Below are 11,575 nucleotides of genomic sequence, written 5' to 3' on the forward strand. Positions count from 1 at the left end.
GCTGTGAGGTAGGATGGTGCTACCCCATGTTTGGCTACCTCTCACAGGACCAGCACTCACCAATTCACATCTCTGCATTCTGGGTTTCTGAAGAGGATGAGTGCTCGTCTGGACGGAAAGAGTCAGAATGAGCTTCAATCGTTTCGCTATTATTACCGGTATCTACGCGCAGCATTCTTGCTGAACTCAGGCCATGTTCAGTGAACGTGATTAGTTGTCGCAGTGAAACGTGTCCTCTGCTTTTAACCATCACCCTTGGGGGGCAGTGTGGGGACGTGACCTCAGTGGTTCCTCGGTGGCAACCTTCCGACTACGGGACCGCTTCCTTACCCGCCAGGCCGCCACTGCTACGTCCCACTCATTCACCATGTTTCCTGTTGGCCAAGTGACCCCCTACTGACGTTCCCTACTGAATATCTGCAGCGCCTCATGGGGGGAAAATGTTCCGTGCATCATCCTGTTTGGTTCTTCAGGGTTCATTCAGAATCTTTTCGGTCTTCTTTTTACTCTGCAAATCTTCCTTTAAAACGCTGCCAGTTCGCGAATGAAGTACACACATGCATTAGGTTTAGACAATAAAACTATGTTTATAAATAAAAACAATTTGTTTTTGTCTCATAAAACAGTGTACAGTGAGTATTAAAATGACCAGTCTTCACCATACATTATCAGTTCTAATCAATTCAAAACATGATAAATGTATTTTTTTTTTATAGGAGGGCTTTATGGAAGTACAAGATGTTAGGCTGTGTAGAATACAGAAAAAGGATGTTAATGAAACATGTGAAATAAGTACTGATATGTTCACAGAATGAAGGAGAAAGAGATGGAGAGAGAAAATAGCAGCTGGTAAGAACTGCTGTTTAGTGCTTAAGCAGAGGTGTCTGCGGGTTAATGTGCTCGGGTCCCTCTTAAACATACATCCCCTTACAGCCGGATTAGTTTGATTGCAAGCTGAAGTACATTACATGCCCGTGCTGGTCAGCTGTGCTCTGCATTTTGTGCAGCGGTTATCCCGCAACGATGCATCCCAGAGTAATGTGATAAGGAATCGCATTTCCCTGCTGGCTGGGCAGGTGTCATTATTTAGCACCATATTCTACAATTTCATCATGTTGAAATCCTTGATTTTGGTGGTTTTGAGTGTTTTATTGTTGTTGCCCAGATTATGATGGTCTGAGCATTTTGCTACCATTATGAAGCTACAGGGAATTAAAGCAAAACAGATGCATGCACAGGGCACCAGTTCATTCAGAACACTGGTTGTGAGTGCAGTTATATCACAAAAAAGCATGTTATTATTGGAAAAGGGACCAAATCAATACATTCTATAATGCCTGTTCTCTATATTGCCATACACATTGAAATCTGATTTGACTCACAGTATTGCACAGCCCTAGTTTGTGATGTCCAGCCATATTGTTGATATTTGGGCAATGTATTTCAGCTGCAAGCATCCTTGGGCAATCTTTTGGATTTGTAGTCCTTCCTCCTCCATCTCTTTCTCTGTCTGTCCCAATTTCTTTATATTATTTGAATATCAAAAAAAAAAAAAAAAAAAAGACCAAAACAAAAGACAGACATGAAATGAAAAAAACATTTATCAGATTTTCTTCATGTTAGTGTTTCTTTAGAAGGAAAAAAGGCTTTTGAAATGTAGTGTTATGTGCAAAACAAATAAGAAATTATGGGGGGGGGGGGGCATCTAGCCATTCTTTCTTCACACCGTTTTTTTCCCCCCTCTGTGCCTCAACCAAAGCTCCTATAATTTCATGTTAAAAACAAAGAATGAGTGCTTATGGAGGATTTTTAGGGGAAGAGAACATTTAGCTTCTGATTCAGCCTCATTTCACTCATGCCATCCCATCCCTTCCAAAGCAACATATTAGCACAGAGTTACTGAGGGTAGCAAGGAATGAGTGCTGCATCTTCTTCACTGAAGAAAGTACAAACCAACAACCGCGAGGGGCAGAAGGAGGGAAACACCACAGATTACTGATCACGTCCCCTCTAAACTCCACCCTCTCTCTCCTCCTCCTTTCTTCCTCTTCGTCTCCCAGTCTGAAAAGTTGTAAATGCCATGTGTTCATCACATGACATCTACAAAGAACTCGCTGGGGTTTCCCATAGCCATGCGGAAGGACTGGCGCGAGGCCGTGAGTTCAGGGGGCACCGATGCCAGGTCCCGGCCCGGCGGGGACCCAGGTGCCGCCATGGCGACGGGGACCTGGGGGTGTGGAGGAAGGCCTGGTGGTCCATATACGAGACTGTGGGAGTGGGTGCTGCGCTGGGTGTGGGTGCTATGCACACTATGTTCACTAGGGGGCACCGATCGCTCACTGGGCGCCTTCTCCCTCCGCATTTCTGACTCGCTGCCACTCCCACCTGATTTAGACTCTCCTGCCCCAGCAGTGGCACCCGCCTCCTTCTTGCCACCACTGCGGTTGGAGCCACTGCTGCGACTCCCTGAGTAGAAAAAGAGAAGAATATCTGAACGATTGTCGCATTTGTTGGGCAGTGGACATCATGAAATTGAACAGCATATTGTAATTGTCTTAAGTAATAAGCTTAACAGGCAAATGTCAAATGTAACTTAATGAACCTAGTATAATATAATATTGTATAACACAGGCTGATCAATGAAATGCATAAACTACACATTATTAGCATATTTATTGCATTACATTTATCCTGACTCCTTTACACTTATCCAGAGTCCTTCAAGATCACTATAGTAGTATTCATCATACTACTATATTAACACAATAAATTATTATATGTTGTAACATAATTGTAACACAAATCTTGTGCCCATGGATAAGTGGAGTAAATTGCTTTCCACAAAAGGCCTTTCATGCACTTCAGGTTAGTCTTTGGACCCTCACCTTCACTGTGCTGACTCCCAGCACTACCCCCTTCTACGGTGTAGTTATAGGGCGGTTCGTGCACTGGATGGGGATTATATGGGTGCGGTATGGGGTACTGGTAGGGGAATGCTAGGGGCCAGGGAGCAGCTCCTGGATGGGGCAGGGGAGCCAGAGTGTCCTGGTCAGAGGCACCACTAGAACCATCATGGTCGTGCAGTGACAGGTTGGCCATGTCTGTGTAAAAGAGAGGCAAAAACAGGGGGAGGGATTTTTTTGGGGGGGTAAAAACTATTGTAGAAATTCTTGGAACAAACCAATCCCTCACGAATCACAGGAAAAAAAGGAAGGCAGAAATCTCATGCAGAAATAGAAAATACATCTGGGTGCTACACGCTCAATTATTCAAGCCCTACAGATGGTATATGAATGTAGACTCACTTCCACACAGATCTCCAAAGATATAGTAGCACTGCTCTGAAAAGGTGATCTTGTTGACAGTGTGCCGGATGTATCCTGCTTTCAGGAGGTTGCTGGCGTATTTGCGCGCCTCTCGTCGGTCAGTGAAGCCCTCCACGTGATGATAGAGCCAGTCAACCACGTCTGAACCTGGAGGGGAAATGATGATTCACAGTGGCCATGCTCTGGACATAGTGGTCAACAAACTAGCCCAGAAATCCAAACAACATGCTTTTACTGTTGTTTCCTTGAGTAACACTATAATTCTATACTCAGCGCAGCTTTCTATAATACAATCATTATTATGTGAGAGATTATTCACTTTAAAGGTCCTCTATTATGATTTTTTTTTGCGGCCTATAGAAGTGAGCGGGCATTCGCGGAAATGACATCAACACGTTTCACCCACCACAATGTTTGGTGCAGACAGGAAGTAAAGAAAAAAAAATCCTTTGTGCTCATTTTTACATTCAATCACAGAGCCAATGCAATGCTTTGCACATTTTCAAGCCATGACAGTTGGTGGAGATCCTTTTTTAGGGGAAGGGTGGGAAATTCTCTACTGGACAAATCATGAGAATGGGGAAGTAACCTTTCCCCTTATGACGACATGATGTATGAGCTTCTGCTCTCTGAACGTTCAAGCAGAATGGCCAAAGCACTCTTCATACATATCACCATTTCTAGCCACTGCAGGACCATAGACGGGCTAGGGGAAGTCGTATTAATGTTAAATAATCTCAAAATAGGGGACCTTTAAACTTCCAACAATAATGGATAGAAGCATGTTAAACTATATATTACCGTGTTAACAATTTTTTGTCCCACCCCTGGTGGCATTGTTGAGTTCGGAATAGTTACCGGACTCAAAAGTCTACTTACCAATGAAAGCATTTGGGATGGTGATCTTCAGCCACATCCTGTCTCGCACCTCTAGCCCTGACTCGGGAGAAGCCATCGCCTTGGCTACAATTGCCATGTCGCTATGAATGGACAAATGGAAATCATCGAACCCTGAAAGATATCAAGGGTGAGTGAAAGTGCCAAAAATACAAAATATGGACAATGTGCTTGCAAGTTCAGGAACACGGGGGGGGGGACAGCGAAGGCCGTGGTAAAGCAGTGGTAAAGCAGGAAATGACACACCTCAGCTGACATGCGGTGGGAGGGCATGGGGGGGGGGGGGACACCACACTTACGCTCAGTCTCTGGAATGGAGCTGGTGATGGAGGAGCTTGTGGAGGTGATGGTGCTCATGGAAGGGCTCATACCGTACACTGGGTACGCCCCCGTCAAGGCTGCCGTGTGCGACACCCAGGCGGCAGGGTCGATGGGACGGATCGGCTCACCTAGGCAACACATTGGGTGTGAGCCCAATCAACCATGTGATATAGACCGAAAAATGCGTGTTGCTGTCTGTTCATTCCAACAAGGGTTGGTTCGGTCTGATGTAATCAACTAGCATGAAAACCATCATTTCAAACCCAACTTGAATTAGTTGAAGGATCAACGGGTAACAGAGTGGTCCTATGTATAAAATGACATAATACCTTTCAGAAAAAGACCTTTTCTAAATACTGTGGCCGGTGTGAGTGCTGTTCTGTGTGTTTTATTGTGTGGCGAGTGTTAGACTGAAGGTCTAAAGGTCCCTGGTTAAATCTCGGGTTTCAGCAACACTAGTTGGACTTTGTCAAGGCTGTTGGTGCCTGTCATTTGTAGGGTGTTAGTAGCCTAGTGGGTAACGCACCTGCCTATGAACCAGACGACCACAAAGTCACAGGCTGAAACTTCGTATCATTGTGTACGTGAGACACTCAAGGCACTTAACATTGAGTGTCTCCAGGAGTGATTCTCCCCATGGATCGCCGTGGATAAGAGAGTCTGACAAATGCTGTAAAGGTTATTTTTTAACACTTACTTCTGGGTAAGGTGAAGCAGCCTCTAGGGCTTGGATCCCAGCACTTTGCTACAGTCAGCGTGATGGGACTGTCGAGAAGGACATCGGACACATGCATCACTCTCCAGCTCACCTGTACACGTGATTACTGTTGCAGGGAAGTGTGTCTGTGTGTGTGTGTGTGTGTGTTTGATTCTTACCCAGGTTTGTGTACAATCTCCCTCAGGACTCTTACTGCATCGTCGTTGGTCATGTTCTCAAAGTTGATGTCATTCACCTGAGAAATGATTTAATAGTGAGACAAACGTCAAGTAAGTAAAAACCTCACAATCATATCAGCACATACCTGGAGCAGCATGTCGCCCGGTTCAATCCGCCCATCTGCAGCTACTGCGCCTCCCTTCATAATGGAGCCGATGTAGATGCCCCCGTCTCCCCTCTCGTTACTCTGGCCCACAATGCTGATGCCCAGGAAGTTGTACTTCTCTACAACAGAGACGGAGAGAGAGCAGGGGGTGAGAAGGGAATGTGACGAGGAGTCGAGAGACGCTTAAAACGATCAAAGGGCGGGAGAGAGTAGATGGCAGACATTCCACAGATATAAGCACAGCTGTAGCGTACTCACCCATGTTTAAAGTGACAGTGATGATGTTCAGAGACATGGTGGAGTCTGTGATGCTGCTGAACGAAGACGACTGAACAGAACAGAAACGAAGAGAGAAAGAGAGAGCCAGAGAAACATGAGGACACACACATATAGACCGTTCAACACTAAATGTCGAGTAGAGCGGGTTTATTTTTCCCACCCTCTCCATTCGTTGCGCCTTAGGTTTCCGCCGGCGGCGGCGATGCCGTCTCATCAGTCTCGAGGACGTGCTCTGCTCTGTTGAGCTGCTGAACCTGAGAAGAAGTTAAACGAGTTACATTTGATGTTCTATTGTAGTATCCCTTTCAAGAATTATAATAGTAAGGATATAGCTGGGATGCCTGACTGATTTTCTAGCATTAATAAAGAGTCTTGCCTGCTTGCAGAATCCTCCTCCTCTGAATCGAAAAAGCTGGTGGTATCTAGCTCACTGCTCATCAGTGTGGAGGAGCTCTCGTATCCCGCCAGCTCAGGCCTCCGCTCTGGCCTCGGGTGGCCGTTCAACCTCCCACCTGCAGAATGGTGTGGTTTTTGAATTGATCCTTGTAGGAGCAATTTATGAACGCTATGGCCACACACACACACACACACACAGTGCAGGCCAAAAGTTTGGACACACCTTCTCATTCAATGTGTTTTCTTTATTTTCATGACCATTTACGTTGGCAGATTCTCACTGAAGGCATCAAAACTACCAATGAACACATGTGGAGTTATGTACTTAACAAAAAGAGGAGACCTGGCCTCCACAGTCACCGGACCTGAACTCAAAAATAATTTGGGGTGAGCTGGACCACACAGTGCAGGCAAAGGGGCCAACAAGTGCTAAACACCTCTGGGAACTCCTTCAGTGAGAATCTACCAATGTAAATGGTCATGAAAATAAAGAAATTGAATGACAAGGTGTGTCCAAACTTTTGGCCTGTACTGTATGTCTGTTTGATATATATTTGTTTGTTTTATATAGTATATATAATATATATAAAACAATAAAGGAAAACCTTCTTTAAATGATGTTTTCACATCTGTTTTACTGATATACAAAGAATACAAAATCAGGAAGTTGCATGCGTGCAAGCTGAAAATAATTGGGGGCTTTTTTTTAACCTATTAAAAAATAATTAAAGGTTGTGTTCTGGGGGAGAGCTTCTTCAAAATAATTTTATTATTGGTGTTTAGGGTTGTTTCTTCCTATATATTTATGTAATCCTAGTGAAGAATCCCCACACTAAGCGCTGTGCTCTTTTTACCTCACACAAAAAGTGAACTTTTTCTTTTCAACAGCTGGTTGGTCAAGGTTTCTGTGAGCTTATGACTCATTTTTGGAATGTCAGAGAGTTGTCTCCAATTTCAGAGAAACTTTAGGCTTTAAGCAAAGACCTACCAATAACAAAAAGGCTGGGCACTTCAGTAAGTGTAACTTTAAGCAGCTTTAACAGCATTTCTGATTTTGTATTTGTTTGAGCAAGCAGGCCTTTCTTGCTGTTATCAGCTTATTTCCGTAAATTCATGTGCTGCATATTATTTACTGCCATCAAGATGAGGCCCAGAGAGGCAGCGATCATGATCGTACCGTGATCGTGGGTGTCTTTCCGCCGGGGTCTCTCTCTCTCCCGGTCTCTCCGTGGAGCCACTGCAGAATCAGTTTCTGTCTCATTGTCAAGGTTGTCCTGACTGCCTGCTGCATTCGCACTGCACCGCGGGGAAAAGCACAGGGAAGAAAGGATGAAGGACAGAAATGAGACACAGCACGTCAGATGAAAGAGAATATGAATCCTGTATCCTTTATTCACGTCTTAAATAAGTTTTACATTTTTAGAGGGGCCCTAACATCAAGTAAACTTTCGGGAAATTATTAGAAGTGAACAAAGTCCGTCTGACTGCAATGAAGAGGGGAGGAGCGGATTTGTTCACTTGCACTTGTAATCGAAGCGGAATGTAGGAAGTGGTCGGGCTCCAGCAGAGGGAGCCCAAAGTCTGAAATGGCTTTTCTTTTTATCTGCTGTTCCCAGTGATGTTTCCACTGATTTAATAATTAACCTGAGTTCACATGGGGGCTGAACAGGAAACACACAGACACAGACAGGAAGCACCAGCGGGACACAAACATGTTCACAGTTAGATAAAGATGTGGACAAACATCAGACCATTTCAATCAAAATTTTTAAGAAAACTAGTCTTTCCATACTATAACAGATTCTATATATGTATATATATATACACACACACACACACACACACACACACACACACACACACACACACACACACACACACACACATATATATATATCATACTATAACCTTTATATTACAGTATATCGTTTTTATTTCTTTTCTGTTTCTCTTCCAAAAGCACCTCAATAAACTACCGATAACAAACACTTACAGGAATCAATAGATGGGCAGGAAATGACTGACCTGCATTGATTAGAATGTCTGCTGGCATAATTTGGAAGGCTGATTTGATTTATAGGCCGCCTGACAGGGAAATCCACGCTCCCGCCTACAGAAAAGGGCCAGAAGCCGTAAAAGCTATTGACCTTCTGGCACTTTCTCGATCAGGACCACGTCCAGCCTATTTCTGAACGCGATCAAAGCCACTGTGCTTCCTGGACATTGCATGCCTGTTCGCTGAACTCTGATGTGTCCAGCTCACCTCTGCGTTAACAGTCATGTCTAATTCGCTTATCCAGCGTCCAGCTGGGCTCTTCTCAGACAGGCAGATACGGAGTGATTTATGCGCCGCCCCTCGGGTACCAGAAGAGTGCGAATACAACCGCACGTGTGACGAGGCCTAATCTGAACATGCATTCTCTCTGGGTCTCATTACACGCACACACTCGGCTGTGGGGTTACTGACTGGAAAGAGGGTGGTCGGGAGTCTCCGATGCCCCCTGTCCTTTCCAGGGGGGGCGGCAGCTCTGGTTGGCTGTCCGCACACACCGAACCCCCGTCTGAGTGGGAGGAGCCGTCTGCTGACACCAGCTGGGGACACAGAGAGTGAAAAGGGGGGTTTAACATCAGACAGAGCCTCTCGAGGGTCGATAGGGGTTTATTGGAGTCATCTAATGAAAATAAAACAACCCAACTCATATTGTGGTTGATTTCTGGATGAATTCATAACCAGCTGCGCTTCTGTTGTAAAATGATACTTTCCACTGAGTGAATACCAGTACAAAATGCACAAATTGCATTTTTGCACAAGTGAGGGACCACAAAACGTTTCTATGCATTTATTTGGAACACCTCTTTCTTTTTTTTTTTTAAATGTCTCGTCTTCAAAAATGGATGAATGATATAAAATGGCCAGGAACCATTGAGTTTAGTATTTAGTGGCTTGCAAGAAAGCGGCCGTTTGGATGCAACAGATGAATCACGGTGTAACGAAGTCTGGAATGATGAGCGTTATTTCCGCCCATCATGAATAAACTCATTGACGTGGCAGACAGACAAACAGTGGTCCTCTCTATGCTCACATCTGCTTCAGACACCACGTCCGTCCCCTCCACCCAAGGGAATGTGTCGCCTGCATCCGCACGCCACCCCGAGCCCTCTGATTCAATCTTCTCATTACGCCCAGGATATTTCTGGAGTCTTTTCTTTCCCTCAGAATCGCCCTGTGATTCCAGTTAGTTAATCCAATCCGCGGAATGAGTGAGGACCGCTGTTCTGTGTCCACACACTTGTTAGAGCACACAATGGGGACAAGGGGACGCTTTGGTCTGAGATGCACTGAATCCTTAAGACTGGTATGGGGGTGGGGTTTCACTTGGTACAGCACACCGGTGCACCTTCTGAAAAGTGTGTTCTGATGGCACATAGCTTCTGCAACTGAGGTTCCACCCACTGAAGGTCGCACTGTCCTGAAATGGGAGAAACACATACGTGGAACAGAGCAGGCGAAGGGCGTGCACGTGTCTCTGGCGGCAGGATTTATTTCTCCCAGTGGAGAATTTGGAAGTGAGTGTTGGAGAGCAGCAGGGAGTAAGCGGAGATAAAGGGCACACCTTCTGTTTCTGCTCACAGTGCTGAAAAAGGATCCAGCGCTGGAGGGAACATCTCAGTGCCTGTATGTGTGTACGTGTAGGAAGAAAATAGGGTTCTGTACTGCATGTGTGTAAAGTTGTTTTATAATTATGACTATATACTAGTCACAGGGTCTAAAATTTGCACAGAAACAGATCAACGTAATATGGCCTAAAAAAACAAATGAGGTCACGTGTGACTGGTAGGTGACAGAAATTGGTCACTTTTGCTTTAATTCGCTTCATTGGCCCTCACTGAACACCTGTCCATATAGCACGGTACATGAGAGTTTGACATGGGAATGACTCAATAAAATGGTGTCTTGCCACATTGTTGCCAGATACATGACTGTTACAGCCCAGCATTGTGCGCCAAATTCCATAATGCATCTATTATTATTGAACTACACTTAAAAGGGCTCCTCAATGCATATTCTCAAAACACAAATTTTCCTAAAACAAAAGCACCCAATCTGGCAACAACGAGCCTGGCGACGTCACTGCAGCCTGTATGTGTATTTTTGATGTTTATGGTTCTACATGCTTCATACATTTAAGTATAAACCTGTACCTTTTATACTATTACTATTATTGCTGAATATGTAGGAAATATAAGCACTATGCAGGCACTATATCCTTTAGTAATTGACATTATTGATTGGGTGTCAATTTGGATTGTTGTATTGCATGACCTATTTAAGATGAAAGTGTAGAATTGGGGTATGCGTTTGTTAAAAAAAGGAGACAACGGAGCGAGGCGAGTATGGATTCATCTTCAAAGCGCTGCCCCTCCACCACTCCACCGTCCCCTCCCCTCCCTCAGCATGAACGTTCTACTCAGCCCACGAATAGAACGTGGCTAATGAATTATCTAAGACACTGACATTAAGCACAATATCACACACACCAGAAGTGTGCACCCACCGACAAGACGCAGCCTCTGAATGATAAACACACACATCAAGGCAACAGGCCCCAAGACACCTGCCCCCTAATGTGCAAATTAACTAAAGGTAAAAGGCTGAACTCAAACCCAATTGTGTAAGTACAGGCTCACACACACACACACACACACACACGCACACACAGTATTTCATACAGGAAAATATGGCTCTTTCTCTGTTACACACACACACACACATACAGGAGGATCAAAAAAGTATTTGGCAGCCACCGATTGTGCAAGTTGATCCACTTTAAAAGATGAGAGACGTCTGTTCATTATACAAACACTTGTGACACAACTGTGACAGAGAGGGTAAAATAAAAATCCAGAAAATCACATAGTATAAGGGTGCAGAAAATAAGTATATGGTCAAAAGTTCACCTCAATACTTTGTAATCATTGGCATTGAGAGAGGTCTGGTAGGTCTTCACCAGGTTTACACACACACTTGCTGGTATTTTGGCCCATTCTTCCATGCAGATTTAAGCACTTCTATTGAGCTAGGCCACTCCAGAACCTTGTAATGCTTTTTAAGTAGCCACTCCTTTGTTGCCCGGGCAGTGTGTTTGGGATCATTGCCATGATGGAAGATCCAGCCACGTTTCATCTTCAATGCTCTCACTTCAATGCTCCCACCCAAAAATGTAAACGCAGAACGTAAGATGTAAAAAAAATGTAGGAACAGAAAAGCATTATGTTTCTACCTCCATGCTTCACAGTGGGTATGGTGTTCTT

General features: G+C 44.6%; 1 protein-coding gene across 1 annotated transcript in view; it reads right to left on the reverse strand.

The window, feature by feature from the left end:
- Window positions 1-694: 694 nt before the first annotated feature.
- The window catches only part of dvl3b (dishevelled segment polarity protein 3b), a 19,348-nt gene continuing 8,467 nt past the window's right edge, over window positions 695-11,575 (reverse strand). Inside the window, exons 3-15 of the mRNA XM_029000371.1 lie at window positions 8,730-8,854; window positions 7,440-7,558; window positions 6,243-6,378; window positions 6,027-6,120; window positions 5,846-5,915; window positions 5,567-5,706; window positions 5,421-5,497; window positions 5,242-5,309; window positions 4,523-4,672; window positions 4,206-4,337; window positions 3,306-3,473; window positions 2,886-3,101; window positions 695-2,466 (exon numbers count right to left, since the gene is read on the reverse strand). Of these exons, the coding sequence (XP_028856204.1) occupies window positions 2,090-2,466; window positions 2,886-3,101; window positions 3,306-3,473; window positions 4,206-4,337; window positions 4,523-4,672; window positions 5,242-5,309; window positions 5,421-5,497; window positions 5,567-5,706; window positions 5,846-5,915; window positions 6,027-6,120; window positions 6,243-6,378; window positions 7,440-7,558; window positions 8,730-8,854 (1,872 nt within the window). The 3' untranslated portion in view covers window positions 695-2,089. The remainder of the gene's footprint in view (window positions 2,467-2,885; window positions 3,102-3,305; window positions 3,474-4,205; window positions 4,338-4,522; window positions 4,673-5,241; window positions 5,310-5,420; window positions 5,498-5,566; window positions 5,707-5,845; window positions 5,916-6,026; window positions 6,121-6,242; window positions 6,379-7,439; window positions 7,559-8,729; window positions 8,855-11,575) is intronic.

The sequence above is a fragment of the Denticeps clupeoides genome, chromosome 13 (assembly GCF_900700375.1).
Source record: "Denticeps clupeoides chromosome 13, fDenClu1.1, whole genome shotgun sequence".
NCBI lineage: Eukaryota > Metazoa > Chordata > Actinopteri > Clupeiformes > Denticipitidae > Denticeps > Denticeps clupeoides.